At 44.0% G+C, this 12,916-nt stretch overlaps 1 protein-coding gene across 1 annotated transcript in view; it reads right to left on the bottom strand.

Moving 5' to 3' along the window:
- LOC138452311 (beta-1,4-galactosyltransferase 3-like) overlaps positions 1 to 12,916 on the bottom strand; it is a 332,033-nt gene that overhangs the window by 204,732 nt on the left and 114,385 nt on the right. The window contains exon 2 of the mRNA XM_069604963.1: positions 9,377 to 10,033. Within this exon, the coding sequence (XP_069461064.1) occupies positions 9,377 to 9,644 (268 nt within the window). The 5' untranslated portion in view covers positions 9,645 to 10,033. The remainder of the gene's footprint in view (positions 1 to 9,376; positions 10,034 to 12,916) is intronic.

Here is a 12,916-nt window from a genome sequence, read left to right as displayed (position 1 = left end):
AGTGCACTCCCTGCAGGGAAAGAGTTAGGGTTGCATTAACTGCACAATACAATAAATGGCTCTGGTGAAGCTTTTCTCTGTTCCTCAGTCTGTTTTGTGTGTTATAAAACAAAAGCATACATCAATTTGTAATTAAAGTACTTGTAAAGAAGCTGCTCACACGGTTGAGTTGCAACAGAATAAAGTGTTTATTCTTCTAAGCATAATCATTAAGACCCCAAGCACATCCTTCACCAAAACCCTGGCAGCCAACCGATTGTATTCTAATGAAAAACATTCCAATACTGCTCAACATTCCGTATGAGATGGTGGAAGATGACATTCCAACTTACCATTCCACATTCTATCATTGTCACTATACAAAACTAGTGGTGAGCGAATTCAGATCCCCAAACAAAATTTAGGAATTTTTGTAATGCCCATTGGCAGGGCAGCACCTCCATCTCCACCACCGAATAATTTCTTTCAGTCCCTCTCACCATTCTTGATGCATGGGTGACCATCAACTCTTCATTGTTTTCTCCATCTGTGATAACACTGCTCCAATACCGAAATCACTGGCATCTAGCGAGATCACGCTCTTCCTCTGGGTGTCAAACATTGCAAGAGGTTTTGCCATATCTATCTCTGGCTTTGTCTGGAACTCTTTCTCGCACTCCACATTCCAGGTACATTTCCGCAATAAACCTCTCATGATCACTACCTTATCTGCAAACTCGCCAACAGATTTCTGGTAGAATTCCACCATACCGAGGAATGACCTCAAATCCACCTTTCCTCTCAGAGACTTGACTATTCCATCCACTATATCTCTCTTTGGCCTTAAACCTTCAATCGAAACCTCATGACCCAGATATTCTTTAGTCTCCTTTCTGAACAAACGTTTACGCCCTCAGAGTCACTCCACTCTCGCCAAAAATATTCACCACTTGCCTGAGATTAAGATCATGAGTTTCTTGATTACCACATACAACATACACCCGAGAGACCCCTCAGTAACTTGTCCATTACTTTTTGGAAAACTGAAGAGGCCGATACTAGCCCAAATAGCATTCTACAATACTGAAACACCCCTTCATAGGTAACAAATGCAGTACGTTTCTTGGAGTCATCATCTAATCTGATTTGATAATATGCAGAGGACGTATATCTAATTTGGAGAAAATCTTTGCTTTCCCCACTGTAGCCAACATCTTTGACATATTAGGCAGGGGATGACTTTCTGCAACACCACATTTGTTTAATGTCCTTCAATGCATAATATTAACTCCCCACCAGGTTTTGTAAATACCAAAATGGGCGACACCCATTCTGTACTTCTCGCTTGTTCAATCACACCTGCTTCCTTCAATGTACGACGTTCTTCACTCACACCATCTCTCAAAACTATGGGTACCGGCCTCAGCTTCGCCACAACAGGTTTGCTTCCTTCCTTCAAAATTATTTTGTGGAGCATACCCCTCACACACCTAATTTTCTTTGAGAATACCTTGGGATTTTCCTGAACAATTTATAAATCATCACTCCCTTGTGCAACATGCAACACCCGTTCAACTGTATTGGGATCTAATCTTATATGCAAATCCTTTTGTTCCCTCCATCCAAGTAACGTCTCACCACTCAATACACCTTCCCTTGGCTCTCCCTCCCTTTAAATTTTAAAGTAGCCATGAAGTACCCTACAACATCTATTTTTATTTTACCCAAATTATATCCACCTGGCCTCTTATCTGTCGGTAGTAGCTTCTTCACATCTCCACCAACAATTTCCCCATAAATTTTGCGAGATATGAGGGATAACTTAGCATCAGAATCTGCCATCATCTTCACTTTCCTATCATTCACCCATATATCCGCGGGACTATCACATCTGTCCTCCTCTCCACACACCACCATGTTCACCCGAACAATCTCACATTTTTTTTCCTCCCCCGATGACTGGTGTGTCTAATCTGATACATACAATACCCTCTTCTCGCTGGGCATAGAATAGTTTTTACAGCAACTTGCGAAATGTCCCCACTGTTACCATTTGTTGCAGATCACCTTCCTCCCTGTACATGCTGGTGAACCGGAAATGTGCAGAACTCCCACACCTAAAACACATTTTCTTCAGCCTTAAACGTGTTCACTTGTTCAACCTTCCCTTCCATATTTTCAAACCCCTTCCGATTGTGAACCTTCCCACTTTTCTTCTTCACCCTCCTATCATCTATTTCTATCACTCACTATCAGGACATCAGTTGACACTTTGTTATCCTTTATACCCAGCTTGGCAACACATCCCATTGTGTGTTCAACTCTCTTAGCTATTAACAATACCTCGTCCAGATCATCTTTTAACCAGATCTCTTCCCTAATTTTGTCATTGCACCCGTAGATCATACATTTCTCTTATACGTTACTCCAATTTCCCCCCCGAATTTACAGTTAACAGCCAACTGGTGTAAAGCAGTTATATATTTCAACTGATTCCCCTTCCCGTTGGTGCCTTGTCTCAGAAATTGTACCTTCCCAACACAGTACTAGTTCTTACTTCAAAATGGTGACCTAGTTTGAGTGCCACTTAGAATTCATTTGCACCACTTTCCAAATCCACCTCAGAATTTTCAGGTAGTGTCTCAAAGATCCGCTTCCCCTCAAATCTTAAAAAATGCATCAACAACGATACTCTTCTTTCAGCAGAAATAGAATTACCACAGGCAGCCTTTATATAATGCAGAAATACTTTCTTCCATGCTGCCCACTTGATTTTTGCATGTCCCGGGCTAGCCAAAAATACTCCCGCTACAGCCATCTGCATGCACTTGCCCCTTGTCAGTTGAATTAATTTACCACAGAGAAGTCACTGAAATTTGTCCCAGCCCCTTGTATCACTTATCCCAAACACGTGGTGACAAGTTTGCAGTGTAGTCTTGCTTATCACAAACAGTTGTACTGTTGCAACACATGTGTCCCTCCCGTGGGCACTGGACAAAACGCGCCGTTTCCTCGAATCTGTGCAATGCAAAAATGAAGGGTAAAAAAAAAATAAAAACGGTATCCTTCAACTGCATATATGCTGTCCTCGCAATTCAGGCTCCTCTTACGCTCATCGAGAAAACTTTGCTCTGTGTTCTACTAATGTTGCCCAGGCGAGCAACAACGCCTTCTCGGAACTCGTTCCTCTTTGGTTTCAATGTGTGTGCTGCGTTTACACTGGACGCCTCGCCTTTCTTCTGTTCAGTATTGTCATGGCCTAGTAGCAAGGGGGCGCTTTAACGCTCACCTGGTATCCACGGGGGCGCCACCCAGTCCGAACTGTTTCACCCTTGGACCTCTTCCTTTGGACCCTCGTGTGTCTGAAGACCAAGTCTGAAACACCGTAGTTAGATTTTAGCTTGGTATTCTCCTCGACCCGGGGCCCACCTCCCATATGGCCCCAAGGACCCCCTGGCGCACTTCTCACCTTGCTTCTTGATAAGGTGCGCTCTCTGTCCTGCCACTCGGTGCAGGGGTGCATTGGGGTTGGGTTCATCGCTTCCTAGTTACTTCACTGGAGCGACTCTACAGAGTCCAGACCTGCTGTGACTCCGTTCTTCAGGTAAGTCTGTCTTGATGGTGTTGTTTTCCAATTGTCTCTATTTAACTCTTTCCTTTGTTTATAGGTGTGGATGCTGTCCTCGTGAGGTTGCGCAGTTTGTGCACGAGATGCTAAGAAAGCGCGGAGCGCGGCGCTATATGCTTTTCTTGTGATAACCTGTTTATATTGTCTTTCTTGCAGGCTGCGGTGCTGATCCGGAATACGCGTGCCGAGAAGATGGAGCGGTGAGTAGTGGTGAGCGAACCGCTTACTGGCACTATGAGTTGGAACCAGCCCTTCCATTCTTCTGCAGGCGTTGGAGGACGTTCTATGCAGGTAAGCGAGTGCTTATTGAATGTGAAGAATAAACGCTTACTCATTTTGTTTTCTCTTTCTTTTCCCCAGGTAGTGGTTTTCTTGACTGAGCGAGATCCGCCGAGATGTTGACTGCTCGGGATCCTGGAGCGGAGTTCGAGAGCGGATTCCAAAAGGTAAGTGAATACTAATGGTGTCTTATCTTTGTTTATTGCAGGAGATCAGGTCCGGCGTGCGGATGAAGATTCCAGCTGACCGTGGTGAACATCACGCTGCAGCAAGCAGAGCAACGTGCAGCGTGTTCTGCAATCCGGGCGTGGTTGTTATAGCCTGCAGGTATCCCAGGTGTCCCTGGGCCTGCCACACCCAAAAATGCTAGAACGCATGACTCGGTTATGGAACTGAGCCATGTGGGAGCATCCATGTTGTTGAAAAAATGCCCTCACGGGCCCAGATTATTGGCTTTTCACATGAGCCTGGCGCCAAAGGCGCCATTACTGACCCCAAGTGAGTCTGGGGGCAAATGTCAAGGCCCTGATGGAGGTACTGGTTGCAGCCCACACGGTCTGACACCCCAGTCAAGGGCAGGAGTCGTGACAGACGCTTCCTCCCGAATGGCTGCTTTCGACACTAAACGTTGTCACGTGTACTTCACGTCACGTAACACTATCAATAGCCGCTAGATTCCCGTTCTGCGTTGATGCAAATTAGATCACCCTATGATTCTTCAAAGTGTTGGCCGGATGCAACGAACGACTCTGCCGGCACTTCACTCATTGCTAGGCGATGCCTCGTTCAGCTATAAAACAATAGTACAGCTGTCGGGAGCTACGTTCCAGGGTCTTGGCCAGGACGTTTACTCTGTTGCTGGGGGCGACACCTGGCTTGAATGACACGTTCAGCTGTCGGCGGCCACACTCCGTGTATCCAAGTCATTTCCTTATTTCGATGCCAAAATAATGTTCACAGACTTTAATTCAGTTGCGCTTTTCGAAGTGCAGATACTGTGGCTGTTACCTTCAGTTCACACACGCTGGACGTTTACTTTCTTCCACAGCCGACAGCTAGCTACCATTCCACTGTCTCCAATTAAGTACAAACGTTTACTAGTTTCGGTTGTGCTCACGCATGGCTTCCATACAATCCTTCATCGGGGGGTAATAGATCGGAGACCAGAGATAGTAATCATGGTGAATACGACATCCAATGTTCCTTCTGGTAGATGTTGGGGGTCAATCCTCGTCGCCGCTGTAAAGAAGCTGCTCACATGGTTGAGTTGCAACAGAATAAAGTGTTTATTCTTCTAAGCATAATCCATAAAACCCCCAGCAAATCCTTCACCAACAGCCTGGCAGTCAACTGATTTTATTCTAAGGAAAAACAATCCAATACTGCTCAACATTCTATATGACATGGTGGAAGATGACATTCCAACTTACCATTTCACATTCTATCACTGTCACTATACAACAGTACTTGTGTGATAAATAGAAATTGGGAAGTGGACAATATTAGCAAGCATCATAGAAACTCATTATTGCTTGTATATGTTCATTGTCTAAAGATTTTGCTACAACAAAGGCATTTATTGTGGCTGGATAATCTACCCTTTTGATACTTTTGCTCTCAAATGAAAGTATAAGTAAAGGCAATAGCCTCCCATCAACGATTAAAGAGTGTAAATAGTTTTTAGTTTGTTTTATTTTCAGAAACTCGCCTCACATAAATAGCACCTATACCCAGGATCCTCAGCGTGACCAACACATTTGGAAAGAGTAATGTGTTTGGCGATTAGTTGCAACAAATAAAAACACGCCATACTTTTAGTCTTTGTCAATGCTACCATATTGTATGGTAAAGATCAGTTGGAAACAGCAAAGCATCTTTTGACTGAATGTCCCGAGATGGCTAGCACATTTAATTCCCTGCTGGATAGTTATGTCTATGATAATGATTACATCAAGGATGACCTTTTCTGGCACCACTGCATTATTTCCAACAGTATCCGTTTGCTGACAGCGTTGTATACCTTCTGGCTGAGGATTGAAGTTAGATCGGATAGAATACTTTAAGCAACCGAATTGACTGAACAATTGTATCCTAACATTTAATTTTATAGATAATTGTGTGTTGTATATTTTATCCTGGAAGATGATCTTTTATATATATTTTTTTTTTACATGTTCTATCCTTATGATATGAATTTGGATTATGTTTTATTAATATGTTATTTATTTTATGTTTTGTGTAAAGTTTATAACAAACTATATCACAATAAATAAATAAAATGTATGGTAAACAATGACAGGCTTTATTGTGGATATCAGACTGCAAACAGAATAACTTCAGGTGAGTTTAACTATGTTTGCAGTTAAGGAACAGTGGGAACAAATGATTTACTAATACTTTGGTAAATGTACTGCAACCAGGATTTGGGCCCAGTCTGCAATTTAGGCACTTTGCGATTATCTTCAAGTTGGTAAGAATTGCATTTCAAAATGTTGTTTCTGTGGTTAAGTCAGACATAGGGGACACATCAGAGAACATGGCTCAACTTGGAAGTTTATTAAAGGAAAACAAATGGCCATCTCAGCAAACTACTATGATGTTCCCCAAGCTTCATAAGTAAACAAAAAAAAAGTGCTGGTCAGGATGCCGCACAAAAATTCCATCCTTGATCAAAACATTCTATACTATGCTCTCCCTAACATCAATCTAAATAACACTCTGCCCAAGCAAGTGGACTGCCACTATACTGTCTCTGACCCCCACCCAATTCTGTCTTTGGTGCGCTCTTTTCCTCAGGCCCTGGCCAGTTGATACAGTTAAAAGTTCAAAATGTTCTTTGAAGTTCACAAAGTTCAGCTCCCGCTTGGAGTGATTGGTTTCCCAAACATATTCCTTGCCCGATAGCACAATGACTTATAGTTTGTACTGTTCTCAGCGGGTGTTCAGCAGCTTGCCTATTCTCGTTGGGTCTTAATCCTCTGGATTATTGATTGCTTCAATCCAGCATAGGCTGTTTTGCCATTCAGGACTTCTGGATAGCATATGGAGTTTATCGCCTTTTGAGGAGTTGTGTGGTTCAGCGCCTCATGTGCTGCTCAGCCGCTTAAAACTTAGGTTTCTCTTTTTTTATTCACCCCCTTGTGGGTATTCTCTGGGCACACCCCTTTGGTTGTTCACCCCCTCAGGGCTAATTTTTTCTCAGGTTATGTCGACCCCATTGTGGGATAGTCTCCGAGTTAGCCCATTGTGAGCTATTCTGGCACCTCACTACCCACCTCCCACTTCTTTCATTCAGCCGTGAACTGGTGTTCCTGCATTGTGGCTCGCCGCCCGGGGGTGCAAATCACTTTTTTTTAACAGGAGATGAGATCCGCGAATATTGCGTGAACATTTTTTTTTATTATTATTTTTAAAAACACGATGGCCACTGCCATGAGAAAAAGGGACTTAATCCCTTTTAGGTTTAAATGGCGGCAGGCGAGAGGAGCGCTACGACCAGAGCACGAAGCTCCAGTTTAGCAGATAAGTGGGGATGGAGAAAGAGGTGGGGGTGGGGGGCGAGAGAAGCTGGGGGCGGGAAGAGATGGGGCGGTTTGTTTTGATTAGGGGATGTTGGGAGGCAGAGGGGCGCCCTGTTGACGCCCCACAAGCAAGATGTCCCCAACCGGGGAAGGGCATTATTACCCGCATTTACAGCCACCCGATTTGTTTGAGCGCCCTTCCCCGGGTGCGAATTAACATTATTAAAAACTGCATGTTGGGCTAAAAATACAAGAAGTTCTTTTAAACAGCGTTTTATACTGCTAGGGCAGAGTCAGGGATACACGCAAAGTGGCTTTTGGAGGTGGAATGGGTTACAATCACGCCACCACAAAGAGGCAGGTAAACATCACAGCCTTTCGCCTCCCAACATTGTGTAGTCAGAGAAATGTTTAAACATCATTCTGGTCTCAAAAGTAAAAGGGGTCTGGGGGATTAGAGGGCTCAAGGGAGACAATGTATGATGTTAAGGGTTATTGAATAACCAATTATTAGTGGCTTAATTATACTGCAGATCACTTGAGAAAGTGAATATGACCTGAAACTTGTTGCGGGTTCAAAACTGGATGCTGATCAGTTTCATATAGAAAGTGGATTAATAAGAGTGAAATCAAAACCGGCCCAACCCACAGAGTGCATGAATTCCAAGCACTGCTATGAAAACTCGAGTGCTAATGAAAGTTTTCGGAAAAAAGCCAATCTTGCACCCTTACAAATTACATGCGTCCTGGGCAGCGCCCCCTTCACCCACCCCAAAAAAGGGCTCCACACACTAACGAGAGAGTGCGCACGCACACACACACACACACACACTTCACAGGAAAGTGTGTTCAGATGTACTTGCCAGCCTATGCTTCTGGTTTTCACACACCAATAGTCTTCGAATCCCACATTCTTACAACTTCCCAATAGTTAATGGCAAGATACTCTACATCTTTGCCCCTGTGGGAGCTGGCAGGCATATACCTAAACAGGTCCACCCTTGTATTCTCATGCCAATTTGAATATATCAGAAGGTCGTATCTGGCTTAATGATTTATGTCTCCCCATGGGAGTTCCAGCTGCCACGATTAGGCTCCAACTCTGCCTAATGTCCACGAAGCCGGTCGTTGATTGGGAAGTCTTGAGCTTCTTTCAAAAAAATTAAAGTCCCACAGTCAAATTCGCTGCTCTGTAAATTAAGTGTGTTGGACCAGTGCAGTGTAAGATCTGGTTTTTCGCTCTGGGTGAAGCCTAGGGGCAAGCTGTCAAACTTAAATCTCTCAGTTGAATTATTGATTGCTGATCCAGAAAGATTTAAGTCTGCAATGGAAGAGAAGGGCTAGATCTCCACTCTTAAGTTTCAAGGACCTCTTTGATAAAGGACATAAGAATTCCTAAATTGCCTTTTGTTACTGAACCTTACTTACAAAAGTTCCCTGCAGCTATGTGGAGAACAACGTTCTTACGATTTGTTCTTCCCACTTTAAGTTTAAGGTGCTATACAAGGTCTGTACAGGGTTAAATGGACGAGGGAACGATAGAATCTGTGTTTCATGTATTCCTGCTTTGTGGTGAACTAGATCTTTGAGAATAATGCAACTCTCTTGCTTTGTTGTTGATAGGAGGGTCTTCAATCCAACAGATTTTTGGTTGCAGAATGTCAGGAACTCTAGTTTCATTAGGTTTAACAGTTCTACGCTGTATAGATTGTGTTTTAAAATTGTTTTTATGTGGTGCAAGGTCATATCAAAAGCTTAATGTATTGATCTGTATAGTAAGTTTCAATTGTGCTTTGATATGTCTTTCGTGTACTTTGTGTGAGGTTCTTGTGTCAAGATCCATGCGCAAAATAAAAAAAATAAAAGTCAATTTTTCCGAACAAATGCATGCATTCATCCAATTTCTGGACTGGAAGGGAAATGCATAGTCGGCAGGCATGTAATAAGTGCTCATTATGTTAGTACTTACCTATGAAGGGGGAGGTCCGTGGGCAGTGTGGCAGTTCCTGCTCTGCGACGCCAGGTTTCAGTATCAGGCTTAAATTGGCATAGACATCTCCAGGCTGGGAAACGTTTGTCTGCAGTCCTACACCAGCCATTGAGGGAGTGCCCCCTTTGTAAATAATTCCAAGAAAATAGGCCACACGTTTCCGGTAACCTTCCCGGTACAGCAAAGCCATGACCACAAGCTGGACACACAGAAACATCAGCAAGTAGCGCCCTTTCGCCAAACCCATATTTATAGAAGAGCAGTTAAAAACGAATGCAAAAGTAACAAAACGTAGTCCGAGTAATCTCTTAAAGGAATGTCTTTGCTTACATTAATTTCCAAAGTTAGGTTGACGTTCCATGTTTAGTGTGTTTCTTTTAAAGACACTTTTTTGCCACAAACTAGAACGGTTGCAGAAAATAAAACACATTCATAAAAATAGCAGGGGTTCGGCCGAGCAAGGCAGACTGGAGTTGGAAATTCCAAGGCACTGTTTTCTTTGAAAGTCTCTTTCCAGAGGCTCCACTATTGAAAACTGGAATCGCTCGTTTTGCAGAGGGTTGCCAATGTTCCGAAGCTCCAAAGTGGAAATGTTTCGGGCTGAAATGGATGTGTAAAGGCACATGACGTACCAGCCTACCGGAAAAAAAGAAGAAAACATTTACAGAATTGCATTGGGAGTAACACTATTGCATTGAGCAGTTTTTAAGGTAACCCTGATTTATCTATGCGATGGCTCATAAGACTTGCAAAATACAAACAGCTGCCTCTGCACTTTGCCTCAAATAAAAATTGTTTATGTTTCAACTGTTAAACACACAACACTAAAGGAAAACAAATAAAAACACGTCATTAAAAAGTGAAGCTTTATAGTGCAGGTTTAAGTAAAAGAACCATTCACATGTGAATTACGAGTAGGTCCCAAATTGTAGATTAGCCCGCACAGTTCCCCAGACAGACAGGCCCGTTCACCTTTAGAGTGAGCACTTCTACTGCAACGCATTCAGACATGTAGAATGAAGTAATTAGCGTCCACCATACACAAAACAGTCGTCGAATATGGTGCATAAAGTAACTCGGTCTGTGCTCTTCACTAAAATGTGCTTACTACTGAAGTTGAGGAACTAGGGGTGCCACAGACATGATGGAACTGTCTCCCACATCGGGCTGGGCTTGCAAAACTGGAAACCGAGCAGTGAGCAACTGCCAGGAAAACAACGAAATTGTAGTTGCGTGTGGGGTGCTACGAATGAAAGCAATCCTACTTCAGCTACAACCACAATTGACGCTGAAATGTAGCAGTTTTATTAAAAAGGCAGCCACTGTTTGTTGTGGCGTCAATAGGACACCATACTCACACGGGTGCACTGTGTACATGCAGGCCGCGTGCACAGTCATGTGGAGACACCAGATGCGGTCACCAGGTTAATAAAAAGGTGCAGCTAGGGCAGACGAGCCACGATCTTACCGACAGTGTCCTCAAACATTTAACTGCAGAGCTGCCTGCCCCTCAGCTACATCGGACAGGTCCTGTGGCTCCAGCACAACAGGAGCGTCCAGAGGATCCAATCACCAGAAGATCTTCTCATCAGCATGGTGTTCTGTACTGAAGGAGAACTAAGAAACATACCTGGCCCCTAAAAGCTCCTCGCCCAGATACATAATTCAACCAAATACAGTAAATGGCTCTAATCTTTCTCGCCTCAGGTCTGTTGCCAGTTTATATCATCTCCCTTTCCTCTGGTCTACCAGAGTGTTATCTCAGTGTCTTGTCTCCTCCCCCCCACCCCCACCCTTGGTGTATATCGCCATCCTAGGTGTTCTCCTTGCTTTCCACACCAAGTAAACTCCCGGTGCTGATTCCACTTGGGTATTGACTGGGCTTCACCACGCCTTGGCATCTTGTTTCGGTCAACAAGTCTTGGGGCCTCGGCCCGCTCACCCAGTCTTTGGGTCTTGCTGGCCCTCAGTTCCTCGGAGCACAGCTTTCCTCTTACTTTCAGGCAGTGCTCCAAGGGAGATTAAGTTAGAGGGATGCAGTGCTGCTTCTTCAGTTTCCCCACATGTCCTGAGCCGAGCGTAGCTTGTCCCCTCTTCCTGCGGGATATCAGTGATGGCTTCTCAGGACACTGGTTCGCGAGCGGCGCTCACTCCTCGGTACTCCCTCTGTCTTGCCACCCCTTCAATGAGGTCTCCAGGCTAATGTAGCTTAGCGAGGCAGTCTTTCCTGCTCAGTTCGGACTTGCTCTTTATTTCGCACTCTGCTAGGGGGTGGGACTATCCGCGGTTCTCTCGCTCCAGGAGAGGACAGGGTATACAGAGGTCCAGAAACCATACCAGCCACTCACACAGGAAGTTTAATATTGTCATACAGGTTAACGCCTTTATAGCCAACAAGGATATTGTGATCTGGAGACAATACAATTACTTGTACCCCTTTCTAGGGATTCCCTGTCCTACAATGGGACCAGAGCAGTGGGCTGCAGCTTGCCCCGTCTCCTAGGGGTGTTCAGCTCAGTTGGCTCACCTCCCTAGTACCAAAGGGGATGGCTCCCCCTTGGGGAGAGGGGACACATTCCCTGTATTACTCACAGTACCTGAATTGGGGGTTCGGGAGTCAGTCCCCTTGCCAAAACATAGGCTTCAATCAACATGTAAGAGTTCTACTGATCAGTGTTTGCATGGTTACCAAATTTGTTGGCACTCCATTTTATCAAGTGAGCAAGATAAAGAGCAGAGTTTCTCCAGCAAAGGATTCCCATCTGTGGTTGCACACAGCTTTGAAGTATCGCTGAACATTCTAGCATACAGAACAAATTAATAAATAATGTGAAATATCCAAAGGGAAATCAATTAGCAGTTCACTTTTTTTTGTAGTCATCTGACTAAATAATCTTTGCAAAACCGAGGACAAAGGTTATGCTACAACATTTGCCATTTTACATTTAGCATTTAATAAGATTTTGTGTAAAAGGCGTCCCTGCAAAAACATCGGACACCATATCAAGTCAGTGGTTGTGCTTTGCAGAACAAGTTTGTACTCTGGGAGGATGGGCTTAAAAACCTCTTGCACGCAATCCACTGTCTCCATGTGAAGATCGATTCAGGTCATTATTTCAATACCTGACCATGTTTTGGGTGTATTTAGGACTCTCTCAAGCAATAGGATTCCACAGACTTTGTTTACAGTTTTTGGAGTTGCACAACTTCAGAGATGAATGAGAAAGCTCAGCAGGAAGGGTTTACTCATCCAGCTGGGAAGCAGGAAACGTAGGGGCAGACTTTCGCAAGAACACAGAAAAAAACAGCATTGTGAGAACTATCGAGAAAAACAGACGGACAAGTCATGTAAGGGGCCTCATATTTTAAAGGAGCGAGTGTACAGGGGCTCAGGTAACATCAGTGAGGAGCAAGGTGTTAAATCAGCTGTATAATATAGATACGATAAATCAGAATAGACGCAAATTAGGATAGTCTACTGGGGGCTGAAGTTAACATGTACAGGACAAATGTACACAA

Source organism: Ambystoma mexicanum, chromosome 1p (assembly GCF_040938575.1).
Source record: "Ambystoma mexicanum isolate Mex_15411 chromosome 1p, UKY_AmexF1_1, whole genome shotgun sequence".
Classification (NCBI taxonomy): domain Eukaryota; kingdom Metazoa; phylum Chordata; class Amphibia; order Caudata; family Ambystomatidae; genus Ambystoma; species Ambystoma mexicanum.
This window is presented reverse-complemented; position numbering and strand designations above follow the sequence as displayed.